Consider the following 20,938-nt stretch of genomic DNA (forward strand, 5'->3'; position numbering starts at 1 on the left):
AGACAGCTATATTAGAGTGAAACTTGGCTGGTCAATCCCCTGGGACGCACTCCAAGCGATCTTTGATTTGGTGGCTGGGAAAGCTGTGGTATAAATGATGTAAATCTATATATATAAATACGAGAAATACCACTCACTTTCGATTGATCGACTGACTCCTATCAAAAGAACTCAAAAACCACTACAAGGAAAACTACAAAGAGTTGGAAACTTGGCTAACACCGGTTCGTTATGTGCTTCAGGTTCTCGCTAAGAAAGGATTTTTTTCCAAAATATTCACTTCCACTCGACTTATTAGATATTTACTGTTCAACTCACCATGGCTATCTGCACTAATAACATTCTAAGGGTGACAGTTAAAACACCACGAAGTTTTAAGTCCTTCAACATGGTATTTTCTAATGGTTTTTGAGTTCTTTTGATGGAGTCAGTCAGTCAGTCAGTGGTATTTCTCGCGTATTTATATATATATATATATAGCTTCTTTTCACAGGACATTTTAATGAAGGGCATTTTGAAGCTTTAACTCCATTTGTCCAGCTTCAACAAGTTCTGCTAATGCCCACCAAACAACAATGTCACGCATTTGATCCAATGAATTGCGCCAACTGCATTCTAACAGCGCCCTCCTCAACGCTATAATGGATCTGTTCCTTCCGCTGAAACCGCTTAAAGGGAGTGAAGAGGAATTAAACGCATGAAAGCGATTTACACATTGCATTAGAAAAGACAACTACAGGAAGCTGCTGCAAAAGAGTATGCAGCATATTTTGTGAGGAAATATGCTGCATGTCATCCCAAAGTTCACAAACAGGCTGTAAAGAAGTATGCTGAATGTCTTGACCCTGAAATTCATAATAGAGAGGCTGTGATGAAGTATGCGTAGCAAAAGCACCGCAGGTATTCTAAGAAGTGAATAAATATAGCTGAAGATGAGAAGGCAGATAAAAGGTAGGTGAATGGCTGAGAAAGTAAGACTGAGGCAAGGTAAAGGTAAGGGGAGAGGATATGGGGGTGACAGGAGGAGGGAAAGAGGAAATAGTGTGGGGAGCAGGGGTGGAGCGAGGTGGAACTGCCCTGTACTCCCCTGCCGCAGTGCTACCTAATTCCCACTCCCCCGAATGCCCCTCTACACCCCCCCCTTCCCCTTGGGCGCCACGCCACTAGTGGGGAAAGGAGGGAGTGAGGTGCCCTCCCAGAAGTCCTTGAGGGTTCTCTACCATGCAAGTCAGCCTGACCCACTGGCCAGCATCGCTGACACCTCACCATATCTTTTCCCCCACATTTGTTTCTTCCTGCTGCTACATCAAATCTGCTTAGGGGATGGAGCAGCAGGAAGAAGAAGAGCTTGGATTTATATCCTGCCTTTCTCTCGCTGTACCGGAGACTCAAAGGGACTCTCCTTTTCCCTTCCCCACAACAAAGCACCCTGTGAGGTGGGGTTGGGCTGGAGAGAGCTCCAAAGAACTGTGACTCAGCTCCAAGGTCACCTGTAGCTGCCATGTGTTGAGTGCACAAGCTAATCTGGTTCCCCAGACAAGCCTCCCACAGCTCAAGTGGCAGAGCGGGGAATCAAACCCGGTTCTCCAGATTAGATTTATCACTACACGACACTGGCTCTTACTACACCACGCTGGAGGTATGTGCATTCATTGTCACATGTGAACAGTTCTTTTGACTTTCTTGTATGTAATCTTAAACAAAAGAGTGAATTTCCCTGAAGGGTGAAACTGTTCAGGGTTACACTGTGTTACAAAGGCCCCCTGCATACACAACAAGTATATATGATGACGGCTAATGCCTCCATCTGCAAAGCAGATTGGATCCTTGTGAATGGAGATTATCTGTTCATAAGGTTTCTGCTTCTCTGCCCCTGAGATTTCACAGGATCTTTCGGTTATGAAAATATTTGCTTAGCCCATTGTTCAAGCAAAGGAATTATCTAACACGCTTATAGAAGCGTGCATCATCTCTGTCCAGAAACCCTGGCAAATGTGTGGCAGTGGTGAGAAGCTGGCATTTTGATATGTGTGGGACGGTGAAAGAAGTATCAAGAGTTTCCTGTTAAACACATCGTGGATACATATCCTCAAATACAATTTGATCATCTAAAACACAGGTGTCTTCCTGCGGCCCTCCCGATGTTAGTGGACTACAGTTCCCATCATCCCTACTGCCAGCATGATGCTGGCAGGGGATGATGGGAACTGTAGTCCATAACATCGGGAGGGCCGCGAGTTTGATACCTATGATCTAAAAGCTAGAACAAGATATGACTCATACTTGCGGCTTCGTTTCTAACCTCACTTGGTACCTTTTCCTGGCCAGGCCCTGTAGAAATCACAAGGAACTTCAGACTGATAGAGGCCTTTCCTGTAATTCAAGATTCTGTGAAGGCTCAGCCTTCTGTTCAGTGTTTTATCCGATAGCTGTGAAGGAAGGTTGTACTTCATGAGCATCAAACATATGAAAATATGACAAATTACCAGCCTGTGTCTCTCATTTGCTAGGACTAAAAAATCATTGCAGGGAACATGAGGAGAGTGGCGAAAGAACAGAATCGTCATTAAGATACTGTACTGGACAACACAGCGCTGCTTGTAATAACGGGAGGGAGAGACAATCATCTCTGGCCCACAGGAAAACCACGAGCCTGCGAGAAGGTGAAGAACAGGAATGCGATTTGTAGATCAACAACAGTCTTGGAGATGATGAACCTTACTCACAAGTAGGGTAGAGCTAGCTCAGTAGGAGCTAGTATCCCACAAGTAGGATAGAGCTAGCTCAGGGGTCTGCAACCTGAGGCTCTCCAGATGTTCAATGATGTGGCTGGCGGCCTCCACGCGGGCCAGGGCCTTTACGGCTCTGGCCCCCTCGCCTGAATGGAAACGCTCTCCCTCCCGGCTGTCCGGGCCCTCACGGGGACCTTGGACCCAGAGTTCCCGCTTGAGGGCCTGTAAGACGGAACTGTTCCGCCGGGCCTTTGGAGGTACCGGCCGCTGATGTGGTGCCCCCCCTGTTTGGCTCCTTGTTTGGTCCTCGTTTGACCCTGACATCTGGGTCACTGGTCATTCTACGAGGCTCCCCATGCCTCCCTCTGGGGGGGGGGGGGAGGGAAATTTTGATTACTAGGATGTTGGACTCACTCTTATTTCATTTGCTTGATAATTACTAATTACTGCTGCTTTTAATGTTTTAACTATTCTGTACTGTTGCTTTTGTTTGTTGTGCACCGCCCAGAGCCCTTCGGGGATGGGGCGGTATCAAAGCCTCAGAAATAATAAATAAATAAATAAATAAATGGACTACAATTCCCATCAGCCCCTGCCAGCATAACCAATTGTGCATGCTGGCAGGGGCTGATGGGAATTGTAGTCCATGAACATCTGGAGAGCCGCAGGTTGCAGACCCCTGACTGCTAGCGATAATGTTTGGATGAGGATCTGGGAGTCTGTGGCTCCCAGCCCTTACTGTGGAAATACCTGGAGATTTTGGGGATGGCGCTTGGGGAGGGTGGGGTGGGGTTGCCAGCTCCAGGTTGGAAACTCCTGGAGATCTGGGGTGGAGCTTGGGGAGGACAGGGGCCCCAGTGGGGTGCAGTGCCCTAGAACCCAAAGCATCCATTCTCTCCAGGGAAACTGATGCAGTAGTCTGGAGACGAGCTGTAATTCTAAGGAATTCCCAGGTCCCCCTTGGTGGCTGTCATCCCTACACTACAGCAATCTACACAGCAATCTACACTACACATCCCTACACTACAGCAATCTACACAGCAATCTACACTACACATCCCTACACTACAGCAATCTACACAGCAATCTACACTACACATCCCTACACTACAGCAATCTACACAGCAATCTACACTACACATCCCTACACTACAGCAATCTACACTACACATCCCTACACTACAGCAATCTACACAGCAATCTACACTACACATCCCTACACTACAGCAATCTACACAGCAATCTACACTACACATCCCTACACTACAGCAATCTACACAGCAATCTACACTACACATCCCTACACTACAGCAATCTACACAGCAATCTACACTACACATCCCTACACTACAGCAATCTACACTACACATCCCTACATTACAGCAATCTACACTACACAGGAACTGGATTTTCCTGTGTGGACAAGACAGTCCAGCTTTGAATGACGGCCAGAGCGCCACAACATCATAAATCCAAGTCGGCGCCAACGCCCAGTTCTGTAGCCACTGCACCACACGATCAAGGGCAAACGCCCAGAACCCGGCTCCTATGATTGACAGGACCCCCCGCCCCCCTCCTCCAGCACTGCATTTTCACTTCCAAGAAAAGTAACTTTAGGCAACAGCAACCCTAGATCATAGAGCGACATTTCCTAGCGATCCCCAGGAAATAACAGCCGGGGAGGAGGACTGGGGGATTACATGAAACTGGGACCTTCCTGTTCCCAGCAGCCCCCTGAGCCGAGGACTGAGCGTCTTGCGCTCCCTGCGAGCTTTCTGCCCCTGCCGGGGGCGGGGGGGGGCGCGGGGGGGCGCACGATCAAGACCAAATCAGAGAGGATCTCTTGCTCCCTTCTGCAAGTGAGTTGTTTTCTTCTTCTTTTAATCGAGAGATCTGCGGGGGTGGAAGGGAGAGGGAAAGCGTCGCCTGCGGGGCTGTCGTTTGCAAGCCGGATTGCCGCGTGGGGGAAAAGGAACGTCCGGAGACAATCCGGAGTCAGCTCATCCCCATTCCCCCTCCCAGCGATTTAAACGTTGCATTGCTAGCGATTGTTGTTGCATTGCTAGCGATTTAAAGGTTGCATTGCTAGCGATTGTTGTTGCATTGCTAGCGATTTAAAGGTTGCATTGCTAGCGATTGTTGTTGCATTGCTAGCGATTTAAAGGTTGCATTGCTAGCGATTGTTGTTGCATTGCTAGCGATTTAAAGGTTGCATTGCTAGCGATTGTTGTTGCATTGCTAGCGATTGTTGTTGCATTGCTAGCGATTTAAATGTTGCATTGCCCAGCCGGGTGCAATGCAAAGAACTGCGATGGCTTGTCGTGGCTCGGGAAATCCCCATCCTGGGAGATGTCCCCACCCCCACCCCACCACCCCCCGCCAGGAATAGTTGTGTCCTTGTTTCTCATCGCCATGTCAACTGGCCGGTTGGTTTTCTATTTTGGGTGCTTGTGGAAAAACTGCCGGGTTTGGGAGGCTGCCTGCAGCTGTTTCGCTTCGGAGGAAAGGGGGGGGGGTTTGCTTCGGATTTCCCCCCCCCCCCCCCACCACCTGTCTGTCTTTGCTGCCCCAGATGACATTGCTGTCTTCCCAAGATGGCCACCTCCGAGCGACAGAGGGAAAAAACTGGTCCTGCAAAGTTGTGATTCCGGGGGTGCTGGAAAGATTCAGGTGGATTCCGCACAGCCCATTTATAACGGTTGCAACTCGTTATAAATACCGGGCTTATGCGGAAATATCCAGTGGATCTTTCCAAAGGTAGCTGGAGCTCTCCCCCACAATGAACCTGGTTCGGCTTCATTGGGAGGACGGGTCACTGTTATAACAAGATTCCACCCACTCCCAGTTCAAAAAAATATATGCACATGGCATCTGGGTCGATGACAGGCAGGAAGTTCTTGGTGAAAAGAATGGCCCGTCTTCTATTGCTTTACTGAGCAAAGATTGGAGCCTTCCTCCTAGTCCAGTTATATAGTGGTCCAGTTATATAGCTAACATTGTTTAGTTTCAATTTTGTAACAGATCTCAATGTTGTATCAAACCTCTTTATGGGTTTATGGGCAAATGCCTTAACAGTCCAGGTGCTGGGGAGCAACAGCCGCAGAAGGCCATTGCTTTCACATCTTGCATGTGAGCTCCCAAAGGCACCTGGTGGGCCACTGCGAGTAGCAGAGAGCTGGACTAGATGGACTCTGGTCTGATCCAGCAGGCTCTTTCTTATGTTCTTAAGGCCATTGCTTTCACATCTTGCATGTGAGCTCCCAAAGGCACCTGGTGGGCCACTGCAAGTAGCAGAGATCTGGACTAGATGGACTCTGGTCTGATCCAGCTGGCTTGTTCTTATGTTCTTATGGTGTGTTCATTATTCCTTACCTTATTCCTAACCCTTTGGCCACCATACTTACAAAGTTAACCAGAAGCAACCATATATTTTAGGAATAATGCAGGATAATGTGTACAACAAACAGTTGATATATAGCATACACAGTGGCATAGCTCAGAGTCTTCCTTAACTGTTATGCTATACTGTAGCCTTTTTCTTTTCATGAAAATGCCCTGCTGAACGTTTTACATAATTTGTGGAATGATGAAGCTTCCTTCAGCAGATGATCCACTGAAGGTGGGAGATATTTCCTCTTAGGCCAGTGTGTGTGGGTTGCTAGAAAAGGTGAAGCATCTAAGCAAACTTCAGTCTTTGAACTTTCTGTTTTAAAATGTGTGTTTTGTGGGGGTGGGAAAAGGGGCTGGGGTTGGGAGCACACAATAACAGCAAGCATGCATTTTAAAAAAAACCCAATATGTTTCCTAAACCTGAAGCATTATGTAGCTATAGTATATATAGTGTTATTTATTTCTAGTCCACGTTTCTTGCTTAGACTCAAGGCACAGGGGAAACACTGTAATCAAATAGCAGGAGAGTTTTAATAAGCAATGCAACGGGACTGATTATCAAAATTAGAAACAGTTCAGAAAAGGAACAGATGTGATATATCAACTGGTGCAGAAAATGAAATTACAAAAACTGAAAATGAGGCAGGATAATGCATACAACAAACAGTTGACATATAGCATACACAGTGGCATAGCTCAGAGTCTTCCTTAACTGTTATGCCATACTGTAGCCTTTTTCTTTTTGTGAAAATGCCTTGCTGGACGTTTTACATAATTTGTGGAATGATGAAGCTTTTCTTGCTTGATCAGGCTGGGCATTCCGCAGGATGAATGCTTCAACGAAGAATTACACATCTATGGACAGCTAATTTGTTTATTGTATTGTCGAAGGCTTTCACGGCCGGAATCACTTGGGTGCTGTGTGGTTTCCGGGTTGTATGGCCATGTTCTAGCAGCATTCTCTCCTGACGTTATAGCCTGCGATATCTGTGGCTGTCATCTTCAGAGGATCTGGAAGATGCCAAAGCCACAGATGCAGGCTAAAATAGGAGAGGCGGAACTCTGCTATACCAGCCCGAAAACTCCTTAACCGAAACAGCACCCAAATTTGTTTATTATTCCCCTCTGAGAACATGAAATAACAGTGTTAACATCAGAAGAATTTAAAATTAGAAGAAATTAGAAGAAGTTATGCATGAATGGCTGAATGGCAGTGGTCCAGTTGTATAGCGAACATTGTTTAGTTTCAATTTTGTAACAGATCTCGATGTTGTATCAAACCTCTTTATGGGTTTATGGGCAAATGCCTTAACAGTCCAGGTGCTGGGGAGCAACAGCCGCAGAAGGCCATTGCTTTCACATCTTGCATGTGAGCTCCCAAATGCACCTGGTGGGCCACTGCGAGTAGCAGAGAGCTGGACTAGATGGACTCTGGTCTGATCCAGCTGGCTTGTTCTTATGTTCTTATGGTGTGTTCATTATTCCTTACTGAGCCTTTGGCCACCATACTTACCAAAGTTAACCAGAAGCAACCATATATTTTAGGAATATTTACAGTCTTGATTTTTGGCATTTCGTGGTTCTTTGGCAGGGCATCCCACTGAATGCTGTGAATCATGCTTATTAGTATTGCTGTTGCTTGACGAAAGAATTCTTAGTAGTTTGATTGTTGTAGTTGGAATGAGTTAAATCTCATGCACTGACATCTGAATAATAAAACAATAGTTTTGATGAAAGAGTCCACATTGTTCATAGATATGTGTAGAAAAGGCGTTCCTTCCTGTTTGTGAGATGGTGCGTAGCATCTCTTGGTTTGTTTGTTTTTTGCCTGTGTTATTGAACAGGAATGTGTGCTCAAAAGGTTTTGAACCAAACAGTCAACCAGTGGAACGGTCCTCTGCAGAGATGCTCCAATCAGTTGAAATCGCTGTGCTTAAGAGTAATTCTGCACAAGCTGGCACCATTAATGTTGCAGCCCTAACTTGAATTAAAAGGATTGGGATTTAGGGACTTTATGAGATTGCTGGATTTGTGTGACCACGGGCAATTCAGAAGGCTCAGACATTCCCAGCAGAGAGAGAGAAGGGGTGAGTCAGAACAGATTCACTTATGTCCTGCAGAGGGTGCAGGAAACACGCAAGCCAGGACAGATTGACATGTTCTGTCTGGATCAGTACATGGAAACGACTGAGCATAAACAATCCATGCTGAAGCAACAGGGTAAGGTGTAGGCACAATGTGGATTTGGTTCGTTGTTGTGATGAAACTGCTTCCAATATAGTGTCCGTTTGCATGCTATCAGTCCAGTGTACATGAGAAATAGCAGATGCTGGATGTAAAAGCAGGAAGGTATTTTCTAGATGCCACCACTTGTTGAGATTGTTGGTGGGATATGATTAAGTGCAGCAGACTCTGATCCGGAGAACCAGGTTTGATTGCCGCCGCCTCCTCAGAACTCTGTCACCCACGTGGAAGCAGGCAGTGACAAACCAGCTCCTAATGTCAGCTGTGACTTGACGGCACTTTCCACCACACCATTTGTTGTGAGAATAGATTTAACCCTCAGTCCATATTTTCTGGGCAGGCATAACGAGGGCAGGATTTCCTTCGCATTGGGATTTCCTTTGCATCACCTGGTTCCTGAGAGTCAAACCCTGAGTGCGAATGACTGTGCACATGCCTCCTGAATTTCTCTCTGTCCTGGACAAGGCCAACCAGACCCTGTAGATGTGGGGACTGGAGAAGGCCGTGGATCAAAGATAGAGCATTTGCTTTGTGCGCTGAAGTTCCTTGGTTTTGTTCCCGACATCTCCAGTTAAAAGGATCAGGTGATACAAAATACTTCAGCCTGAGACCTCGGAGAATAGCTGCTCGTCAAATGAGGCAATATGGACCTTGATAGATCCACTGGCTAATTCAGGGTTGTCCAACTTTGGTGCTTCAGATATTCAGGGACTACAATTCCCATCATCCCCTGCTGGCATGGCTAATTGGCCGTGCTAGCAGGGGCTGATGGGAATTGTAGTCCATGAACATCTGAAGCGCCAGAGTTGGACACCTGTGGTATAATTGACTAAGGCTGCTTCTTGTGGCATTTGAAAGAAAGGTTTTGGGGCACAGTTTCTAGATAGCCTTGAGTCCTGGCACGGATTCTGCAAAACTGCTCTGAAATAAATCTGCAGAAATGACTGGCCCAAAGGCACAGTTTAGAAATTCCGAGACATATTGGCAGTGTCAGGGAAGTGGGTGAAGCACTGCTTTTTTTAATAAGATGTTTTCCACCTGGTCACCTTCAGACAGTCTTCCCCTACCTACTAATTAAATTGCTAACCCAAAGCCTGGTCTAGAAATTACGCGCCATGAGAGAGATGACGCCCTTTTGTCCGTGTGAAGAACCCAATAACATGCAGAATAAGAACTGGAATATTATTATTATTATTATTATTATTATTATTATTATTATTATTATTATTATTATTATTATTTATTATTTCTCAGTCTTATAGACGCTAACCCCCCGAAGGGCTCTTAGGCTGATGAACATACATATAATAACAGTTAAGCATAATAGACTGTAAAATAATTTAAAGTTAAAATGCAGCAATTAAGAAGCGACTAATAACAGCAATGCCCGCAATAACAATCCCTGTTAAAAACTCTCCCAGAAGGGAGGAAAAGAGTGGAGCCCATAGATGGTAATGGGCCCCAAAATGTAGGAGGAGGTGGGGGCATCTATATCATGCCGCTGGACACTCCCAAAGGCCCGGTGGAACAATCCTCCGTCTTTGCAGGCCACACTGCAGAACTCACCTAAGACATCTCATGAGGCCTCAGGACAGCTGGAGGAAGAGTGTTCCACAAGGCAGGGGCCAGGGCTGTAAAAGTCCTGGCCCGCGTGGAGGCCAGCCGCATCATTGAGGGGCCAGGGACTACCAGCAAATTGGCCTCCGCTGAACGTAGAGGCCTAGTAGGGACATATGGGAATAAGTGTTAGGATATCATACTGGATATGGAGGATTCAGGTCAAATCTGCTATGGAAGCTTATTGGGTGATTTGGGCCAACTGCAACCTAGCCCACCTCACAAAGGCTAAAATGGAGAAGAGCTACATGAGGCGGCATTGTTATGAGGCATTTTGGCTCCCTATTCAGGAGAGGAGGTGGGGTATAAATTAAAACAGGTGTCCAGCCTTGTCATAGAAAGGCTGTGAAGGGTCTTGGATGCTATTATATTGTACTGCATTCGAATGGGAATCTCTTTGCCTCTGGTTTATTGTAGTGAGGTCAAAAATGCCATCTGCCTGTATCACTAGACTAGAGACAATGGAGAATGTCCCACGACTGCAGGAGCGAGAAGCGGCCCTTGTCAAAACTCTCCCTCTCTTCTGCACAGTGAATTAGTCGAGTAATTCAGGCAAAATGGATGGCCCAAAGCTCAGATGTCCCATAATGAAAACTGGGCATTTATTGATTGATTTTTATTTATTTTTATTCGATTTGGTAAAGCGCCCTACCCCCAAAGGGCTCAGGGCGGTGCACAACAAACAACGATACAATAAAATAACAACAATACAATAAAAAAGAGCAGCAGTGGCGTAAAAAAACAACAATACAATAAAAAAGAGCAGCAGTGGCGTAGTGGCTAAGAGCAGGTGCACTCTGATCTGGAGGAACCGGGTTTGATTCCCAGCTCTGCCGCCTGAGCTGTGGAGGCTATCTGGGGAATTCAGATTAGCCTATGCACTCCCACTTACGCCAGCTGGGTGACCTTGGGCTAGTCACAGTTCTTCGGAGCTCTCTCAGCCCCACCCACCTCACAGGGTGTTTGTTGTGAGGAGGGAAGGCCAAGGCGATTGTCAGCCCCTTTGAGTCTCCTACAGGAGAGAAAGGGGGGATATAAATCCAAACTCCTCTTCTTCTTCTTCTAAAACAAATGTGCAGAGCGTTCTACAGGAAGGCAGATTTGCAATTAGGGCGTTGAGACCCCGTGCAGTTAAGAAAAATGGGATATAAATCTAAACTGTTTTCTTCTTCCGTCAAGACAGTCTTAAATATCATTAGGGTTTGCCTTTTATTTTTTGCTCGGGTCCAGTAATAAATGTCTGCTTCCCAGAAGAGAAGATAAATGGTTTCGCTGGCCAAAGCAGACTGCAGGAGAGAGCTAATTAGGCTGCCCCGTTGGAAAGGCACATTACTTTTGTTTCAAATAATATCCTATCTTTATACATAGGGGGTTTTTTTGTAGCTATAACATTACACAGGAATAGGACCTCAGAGACGTTCCAAAACGCTCCTACTTTAAAACGTGCTTTTTGAATGACAGGAAATGCTCCTACTTTGATGATAGATAGATATTTATTATTACGGCCTTTTGGCCAGCCAATAGTTTAAAATCAGAGTACATGTGATTCCATAGCACTCCACTTATACAAAAATATAATATAAATTAAAATCCATTGTAAAATCTATTAATAAATAACATTAGCTTCAGACATTATTACAGTCCTCATCACACAGTGCGGCTCTTTGTTTTAATAAGGAACTACGCTTGTTGTGCACCAATATACAAAATTTACCTACCTTCCTACTTTAAAATATGCTTTTTTAATGACAGGTGACATTTTCAATGTTATGGATTCTGCAAGTTCCTGTAACAACAGTTGCTGTGAGGGGCTTGGGGTGGGCTTAAAAATTGTATCCCCCCCTCTTCTTTCTCATTCACTCACATACATACATAGCATCCTCTTCTTGGTGAAACTTGTCCCTTACCAAAAGAAATTTCTTCTTTTCTGACATTGCCTGAAGTTAGAATTGCCAACTCTGGGTTGGGAAACTCCGGGGGATCTGGGGTGGGGGATGGTTAGAACCTCTGGGGCAGAGGTCTTCAAACTATGGCCCTCCAGATGTTCATGGACTACAATTCCCATCAGCCTCTGCCAGCATGGCGAAGTGGCAGGGCTGATGGGAATTGTAGTTCCTGAACATCTGGAGGGCCATAGTTTGAAGACCCCTGCTCTGGGGGTGGGAAAGGGGAGAGGCCTCAGCTATCATGCCATAACATCCACTCACCAAAGCAGCCATTCTCCAGGGCAGGGGTCTGCAACCTGCGGCTCTCCAGATGTTCATGGACTACAAATCCCATCAGCCCCTGCCAATTGGCCATGCTGGCAGGGGCTGATGGGAATTTTAGTCCATGAACATCTGGAGAGCCGCAGGTTGCAGACCCCTGCTCCAGGGCAACTGCTCTCTGTAGGCTGTAGTTCTCTCATACTTCTGGGAGAGCTCCAGGCCTTATATAGATCTTGGCAACCCTGCGTGGGGAATAGTGGAATCTCCAGCCCCAAGGATCTTTGAAGTTCAGGTTAGATGAGCTCTTTGTTTGAATTAGCTCGTTGACCCGATGGAGTTTTATCACATTGAGTTAAGGTTAGTTTTTGTTTTTAATTCAAAAGACTTGGTCCTTAGGTCTCTGGAGGGGCTAACAAAAGTGAAATTGATTTTCTGCGCTGACGGGTCCCCCTGGACACTGGTGGGCAACAGGTGGTGGGATTGGCATCTCCAGGTTGCAAAGATCAAGGAGATTTGGAGGTGGAGCCTAAGGAAGACAGGGACCACAATGGGGCGTATTGCCACAGAGTCCACCATCCAATTCATCCATTTTCTTAAGGGGAACTGATCTCTGTAGTTCAGTGGTGGCGAACCTATGGCACGGGTGCCAGAGGTGGCACTCAGAGCCCTCTCTGTTGGCAAGTGCAGAGTGCCCCCCCCCCACACACACACACACATCTAGGCTGGCCTCGGCCACTGGGCTTGATTATTAGCATTAAATCTAAGACCTAGTTTTCAGGAAGCAGTGTAGGTAACCCTGTTAAGCGCTGTTTACCCCACTGATTTTCATGCGTTGAACTAAAGTGCGATCCTTTACCTGAGAGTACGCTCGGTTGCTGACAATGGGGCTTGCTCCTGAGGGTCGTGATTAACCCGTTGGAAGAGTGGCACGGATTGCTTCAAAGCAAAGCTACTGATGACCACCAAGTTTACTCCCGAGTAACACACACCTCGGAGCCAACCATTTTTTCTAAACTAAAAACCTCAGTATTCGGGTTAAATGGCCGTGTTGGCACTTTGTGATAAATAAGTGGGTTTTGGGTTGCAATTTGCGCACTCGGTCTTCAAAAGGTTCGCCATCACTGCTGTAGTTGAAGGACCAGACGCGTAGCGGCAATGGGGACAACCGGGGCGGCTTGTCCCGGGCACCACCATCGCTATCACGTGGCAGGGGTGTGGCGTGGCGGGGGCAGGAGGGGGCGCGCAGTTCCCCCTCTCCTCATCACTGTGAAGGACAGATGTAATTCCAGGGGATTCTTCAGACATCGGCATCACTCCGTAAAACTATAAATTTACAGGAAACCAAATAAATAGCAGTAGACATATTGAATGATGGAGAGGAACCAAAGCAAAAGCAGCAGGATTTGTTTGAATAGGTTTTGGGAGACTCCGGTTCAAATCCACAGTCTGCCTACATGTCGTCCACTGAGGGAACAACAGCTATCCACTTTCTTCTCAGCTTCAGAGGGTGGTTGTGAGGGGAAAATCCCACTTCATTAGCACAAACCTCTTGTCCTAAGCCTTTTTTAGATGTGGTAGACCCCTGAGCCTATGTTGTCCGTGAAATATAAAACACGGTAGCGGATCCTCACACAGTATCAAAAGGGTAGCAATGTTCCATTAGGAGGGCTGGATTTAAAATACTTTAGGCCAGTGATGGCGAACTTTTTTGAGACCGAGTGCCCAAATTGCAACCCAAAACCCACTTATTTATCGCAAAGTGCCAACACGGCAATTTAACCTGAATACTGAGGTTTTAGTTTAGAAAAAATGGTTGGCTCTGAGGCGTGCGTTACTCGGGAGTAAGCTTACTGGTGGTAGTCGGTGAGTTTGCTTTGAAGCAACCGTGCAACGCTTCCAACGGGTGAATCCACCGCACCCTAGGAGGGCTTACTCAGAAGCAAAGCCCAATTGCCAGCAACCAAGCTTACTCCCCGGGTAAAGGGATCGTGCTTTAGTTCTTCACATGAAAATCAGTGGGGTTTTAACAGCGCTTAACAAGTTACCGACACTGCTTTCCCCAAACCAGGTCTCGCCGGTTTTAATGCTAAAAATCAGTAGCCCAGCGATCCAAACCAGCCTAGATGTGTGTGGGGGCACTCTGCGTTTATGCGTGTGCCCACAGAGAGGGCTCTGAGTGCCACCTCTGGCACCCATGCCATAGGTTCGCCACCACTGCTTTAGGCTATCCACCTGTTCTGGACCACGACAACCATGCTGTACATTCTATTAGTGGGATATAAATTGATCTGAGCATATCTTGCAAGCTATTGGCTAGTAGTAAAGGGTGCCTCTGAACACGGGCAGCTTGAATAAGTGATCACCAATGCGTGTAACTTTCACCCGTTTAGGATTAACAGGGCAGGATTTTCAGATTTAAGAAGGCCGCGTTTAAGCCTTGAGCCCTGTTCTCTGTATAGACATTACCCCCTGTTAGAGAGGGACTGTGGATGAACAGGGTAAGGCAAGACACGTGAGGTTGGCATCAGAAATAGGAAAGCATGGTACCTGGGGGAGGGGGGGGGGAGAAGCGTTGAGACCTCAGAATACAGTGTCTTCTGGTTCTCTAATCTCATTGTATAACCTGTCACTGACTCCACCTGCGCTTCCCAACGTCTCAAATTTCAGCTCCTGTCAGCCATAAGATTCCAGCTGGTCAAGGTTTCCTACAATGGAGTGTGAAGACCCAGATATCGTGGAGATCCATGACTCGGACGATGGAGAGATCGTGAGGCAAGTTTACGTAGGTGAGAGTCTTGGTCCCACTGGGATGGCCTTGCTTGGATCCTTCGATGGACCTTTCCACGCCCTTGGGTCGTGAGGTCCTCTGCTTTGAACAGTGTATTTCAAAGGCGCTTCCGGGTCATGACTATGAGTATGCAAAAAAAAAAAAATTTGGATATCCTGGACCTGAAATTTTTCAGGATTCCCAAATTTCCCCTGATTTCCATACTGGTATTTATTTTTGCTGGAGAATTTTCAGTAATCTGAAAAAAATCAACTCCATTATACCCTAAGGAAAATCTTCCTGGCCTTGCAGTATTGCAGTTTACCACTGGCAGAATCGGCCCTTTAAGCTCCTGAGAGGCACAGAACAAAGGCAACTTGCAACTTCAAGTCAAGGATAGGGAGAAGGAGGCCCCAAAACACCTTGAACTAATCAAAAGTGCTGAATATTTTAAGAAGAAGAGTTGGATTTATATCCCCCCCCTTTCTCTCCTGTAGGAAACTCAAAGGGGCTTACAAACTCCTTTCCCTTCCCCCCTCACAACAAACTCTCTGTGAGGTGGGTGGGGCTGACAGAGCTCCGAAGAACTGTGACTAGCCCCAGGTCACCCAGCTGACATGTGTTGCAGTGCATAAGCTAATCTGGTTCACCAGATAAGCTTCCACAGCTCAGGCGGCAAAGCAGGGAATCAAACCCGGTTCCTCCAGATTAGAGTACATCTGCTCTTAACTACTACGCCACTGCTGCTCCTTAAAGATTTTTCAGGACCATTTTTTGTTTGGGGGTTTCCTGGGAATATGTGGGGGCACTAAAAATACCACTGAGGTGGGTTTTTTGAGTATATGTTCAGCTTGGTTTTAGCCAAATGCATGCCCCTATCCATCATCATAGGTAGAATCGAACAAGCTATCCTGCACATTTTCAGGTCAACTTGTCTTATAAGGACCATAGTTTGTTGTTGAGCCACAGTTGCTAGAAAGGGTACTGTGAATTTTTCACAGAAAAGGAGAGAAATGTTCATTTTGCATCAAGTCTGTAGGTACAGAAGTTAGCCTGAGCATGTGCACAGGTGAAAGAAACTTGTGTTTCTTACCGGTGGTGTCTTTCTAGGGCAGCTCAAAGCATTTCAGTAACTTTCTTACTACAAGGCTTATTTCCACCCCTGAGTACAACCAAACAGTGCAGCCCTCATTACATTCTCCCCCTTCCCATTTTTGCGAGGGTTGAACAATGTTCGGATTGTGAGAATATTCTTAATGTACATGCCAGAATTCACTCTCTGCTAAAGTGAGATGAGGCATATCACTAGATACGTATGTACCAGTGATGGCGAACCTTTTCGAGACCGAGTGCCCAAATTGCAACCCAAAACCCACTTATTTGTCGCAAAGTGCCAACACGGCAATTTAACCTGAATACTGAGGTTTTCGTTTAGAAAAACCGGTTGGCTCCGAGGCATAGCAAGTTAGCATTAAGGAGTAAGCTTGGTGGTAGTCCGGTGAAACTTTTGCTTTGAAGCAACTGTGCAACTCTTCCAACAGGTGAATCACAACTCTAGGAGGGTTTAATCAGAAGCAAACCCCATTGTCAGCAACCAAGCTTACTCCCAGATAAAGGATCGTGCTTTAGTTCAGCGCATGAAAATCAGTACTTAACAGGGTTACCTACACTGCTTCCCCAAAACTAGGTTTTAGGTTTAATGCTAATAATCGAGCCCAGTGGCCCAGGCAAGCCTAGATGTGTGGGGAGGGGCACTCTGCGTGTGCCCACAGAGAGGGCTCTGAGTGCCACCTCTGGCACCCATGCCATAGGTTCGCCACCACTGGTATATACTGTCACTGATTCCCCACAAACAAACAACCCCAAGCATTCTGGAATGGAGGTTCAACCAGGGGTTCAATCATGAAATATACATTGAACAATCATATACCCAGTTTCAAGAGGTGTTACCAATTGGACAATGAAAAGCACAAGGGGCTGAATTAAACCAAACTCACTTTGACCCATTATGCAACCTTGTAAAAGTATTATGGAAAAATAGAAACTATTTCTTGGATCCTATTTACTTTTTCTGCCTTGACTTAGGTGGCCCAGGCTAGCCTGATCTCATCAGATCTCAGAAGCTGAGCAGCCCTGGTTAGTAACTGAACGGGAGACCACCAAGGAATGCCAGGGTTGTTGTGCAGAGGCCGGCAATGACAAACTACTGGTTAATCTCCTGCCTTGAAAACCCTACAGCAGTGATGGCGAACCTTTTCGAGACCGAGTGCCCAAATTGCAACCCAAAACCCACTTATTTATCGCAAAGTGCCAACACGGCCATTTAACCTGAATACTGAGGTTTTAGTTTAGAAAAAAACCAGTTGGCTCCGAGGCGTGCATTACTCAGGAGTAAGCTTGGTGGTAGTTGGTGGCTTTGCTTTGAAGCAACCGTGCAACTCTTCCAACAGGTGAATCACAACCCTAGGAGGGTTAGCTCAGAAGCAAGCCCCATTGCCAGCAACCGAGCTTACTCCCAGGAAAAGGATCGCGCTTTAGTTCTTTGCATGAAAATCAGTGGGGTTTAACAGTGCTTAACAGGGTTACCTACACTGCTTCCCCAAAACTAGGTCTTAGGTTTAATGCTAATAATCGAGCCCAGCGGCTCAGGCCGGCCTAGATATGTGTGTGTGTGTGTGTGTGGAGCAATTCCCCCCCCCCCCCATGATGAACTCTCTGCGCGCGTGCCCACAGAAAGCGCTCTGAGTGCCACCTCTGGCACCCGTGCCATAGGTTCGCCACCACTGCCCTACATGGTCGCCATAAGTCAGCTGCAATTTTTCAGCACTTTACACACACACACTTACCTGTTGTGTTTGTTGTAGGCGTTTTTATTCACAGAAGGAGGGGTGGGTAAAGTTTATCCACTCTCATTGTACCACCTTTGATCTACATCAGGGGTATTGAATTTGTGTTTTTCCAGATAAATTCAGGAATTCATAATTCCCATCAGCCTCTGTCAGGGCTGATGGGAATTGTAGTTCCTGAACATCTGGAGAGCCGCAGGTTCCCTACCCCTGATCTACATGTTTCTTGGGAGTCCCCTGACCCATCACATCCCAACTGACTTCTGTCAGCCCCAACAAGTGGCTTTCAAGGCAAGTGAGAAACAGAGGTGGTTCGCCAATGCCTTCCTCTGCAGTCTTCTTGAGAAGTCTCACTTCCAAGTGCTGACTCTACTTAGCTTTCAAGATCTGATGGGATCGGCTTAGACCAGTGATGGCGAACCTTTTCAAGACCGAGTGACCAAACTGCAACCCAAAACCCACTTATTTATCGCAAAGTGCCAACACGGCCATTTAACCTGAATACTCGAGGTTTTAGTTTAGAAAAACAGGTGGCTCTGAGGCATGCGTTACTTCGAGGAAGTAGCTTGGTGGTAAGTCGGTGAAAGCTTTGCTTTGAAGGCAACCGTGCAGCTCTTTGAATGGGTGAATCCACGCACCCTAGGAGGGTTTATTCAGAAGCAAGCCCCATTGCCAGCAACCGAAGCTTACTCCCCAGATAACAAGCGATCGCACTTTAGTTCTTCGCGATGAAAATCAGTGGGGTTTAACAGTGCTTAACAGGGTTACCTACACTGCTTCCCCAAAACATGGGCTCATTCCGCACATGCAAAATAATGCACTTTCAAACTGCTTTCAGTGCTCTTTGAAGCTGTACGGAATAGCAAAATCCACTTGCAAACAGTTGTGAAAGTGGTTTGAAAACACATTCTTTTGCATGTGCAGAAGGGGCCAAGGTCTTAGGTTTAAATGCTGACCCAGAGCCAGCCTAGATGTCAGTGAGGGACTCTGTTTGCGATCGCGGCTCCCACAGAGAGAGGCTCTGAGTGCCACCTCTGGCACCGATGCCATAGGATTCGCCACTCACTGGCTTAGACCATGCAGCGAGTCTATGGCCGAAGTATTGATTAAGAGTAGGTGCACTCTAATCTGGAGAACCGGGTTTGATTCCCCTCGTTCTGCCACTCTACCGAGGCTATGGAGGTTTATCTGGGGGGGACTGGATTAGCCTGTGCACTCCAACACACGCCAGCTGGGTGACCTTGGGCTAGTCACAGTTCTTTGGAGCTCTCTCAGCCCCACCTACTTCACAGGATGTTTGTTGTGGGTGGGGCGAAGGGAAAGGAGATTGAGTCTCCTACAGGAGAGAAAGAGGGGTATAAATCCAAACTATTTTTCTTCTTCTTCCCCTTACTGATCCACAGGGGCACAGGATTCAGAGAACTGGAGAGAGAGGAAGGAGGCACGAAAGCTGTCAATGATGCAGTGCAGCCCTGATCTGGTTGTATAGGACCCAAGTCTATGTATATTAGCACAAGGAATGCAGGTTATATATTCAGCTGTTGGTACAGAATATGAGCCCTGGGTGAAATTTTGTTTTTTAGTACAGGGTTTAAGCTGAGTGGGACTTCTTTGTGAAAACTGCGAATGATATTCTTCTGGCTTGTAGGTCTTTTTTATTATCTGTGGCTGAACACGGGTCTCTTCCTCCCTTACAGCTGATAGAGATGTAGTGAGTGAAGGAGAAGATTTCCTGGAGCATGAGCTCAGGCAGCCCAGCTGGAAGGGAGGGTCGCAACAGGATGGGTCCGAAGTGGAACAGCAACAGAGCCCACTGCCACCCGGTAGTTATGACGACAGCGAAGTGGCCGTCGCGACCACAGTGGTCCCGCGTTCCGGCAAGCAGCGCCCGTTCATCTGCAACGAGTGCGGCAAGAGCTTCAGTCACTGGTCGAAACTTCTGCGGCATCAGCGCACGCACACCGGAGAGCGCCCCAGCACCTGCTCCGACTGCGGCAAGAGCTTCTCTCAGAACTCGCACCTGGTGCAGCACCGGCGCACCCACACGGGTGAAAAGCCCTACGTGTGCCGCGACTGCGGCAAGAGCTTCAGCTGGAGCTCCAACCTGATCCAGCACCAGCGCATCCACACGGGAGAACGGCCGTACACCTGCGGGGACTGTGGCCGCAGCTTCACTCAGAGCAAGAACCTAGCTAAGCATCGGCGGACACACACAGGCGCACGGCCATTCCGCTGTCCTGAGTGTGGCCGTGGCTTTGCTCACACTGCCGGTCTGGTGAAACACCAGCGCCTGCGCCACGACAGTGACTCCCCCATTGGCCACCCTTGTCCAGAATGTGGGCAGCGGTTCCGGGCCCCTTCCGAGGTAGAACGCCACCGTGTTGCCCACCATGGCATTGCCCCCTCTGAGCCCTTTATCTGCGTGGAGTGTGGAGAGTGTTTCACTAAGAGTACCACACTTGTCCGCCACAAGAGAGTGCACAAGCCGATCTTTGTACATTGACCTCCGGCTCCTGCCGGATGGGGAATTACGACCGCATCGCCAGGCGGGTAGTCTGGAGTGTTCGGCTTGTGATATGAGGAGACTCTTTGACTCTTATGCGGGCTCTCCTTGATCAAATCCAAGTGGGAGCAATGAGCAAACCCAATGTGGTGAGAAGGAAATGGGGCTGAGAGCACAGACGTCACTCACTCAGTGGGAGAGACTGCTTGGGGCTGGATGACTTGCCTATGGGGCAAGAGCAACATGGAGTACAATTCTCACTGATCTTCTGCAAACCAGCAGAGCTTGGGCTCTGACGCTGTATATAATGTGGGGGATATTCTTTAGCTAGAAGCCATACTAGAAATCAACAAGGGGGGGGGGGGGGGGGGGAGAAGAGATCCACTCTCCAAACAAAATAACTGACTGGATTATTGAGGAAAGGCACTTCTTGGCTTAATTAGGTTGACCTTGGAAAGAACATGGATTCTTGGTTGCCTGGTTTGGGCAGTGAGAGGGAGAGAGGGAAACAAGAGAGAGGAAGGAAGAATCAGTCTTCTGGAAATAAATCTTTTCTGCCCCTCTTTAGCTTGATGGACTAGTCTCTCTCTCTAGGAAACTATTTCCAGCTTTGTACTCAGGTGATCAAGAGG

General features: G+C 47.2%; 2 protein-coding genes across 2 annotated transcripts in view; both read left to right on the forward strand.

Moving 5' to 3' along the window:
- The window catches only part of PFDN5 (prefoldin subunit 5), a 43,333-nt gene that overhangs the window by 6,706 nt on the left and 15,689 nt on the right, over positions 1-20,938 (forward strand). The window lies entirely within an intron of this gene.
- Positions 4,427-20,805, forward strand: LOC125430135 (zinc finger protein 787-like). Its single transcript, XM_048491915.1, has 3 exons — positions 4,427-4,591; positions 14,858-14,976; positions 19,501-20,805. The coding sequence occupies exons 2-3, from the start codon at positions 14,901-14,903 to the stop codon at positions 20,304-20,306; spliced, it is 882 nt and encodes a 293-aa protein (XP_048347872.1). The 5' UTR covers positions 4,427-4,591; positions 14,858-14,900; the 3' UTR covers positions 20,307-20,805.

The sequence above is a fragment of the Sphaerodactylus townsendi genome, linkage group LG03 (genome assembly GCF_021028975.2).
Source record: "Sphaerodactylus townsendi isolate TG3544 linkage group LG03, MPM_Stown_v2.3, whole genome shotgun sequence".
In the NCBI taxonomy this organism is placed as follows: Eukaryota; Metazoa; Chordata; class Lepidosauria; order Squamata; family Sphaerodactylidae; genus Sphaerodactylus; species Sphaerodactylus townsendi.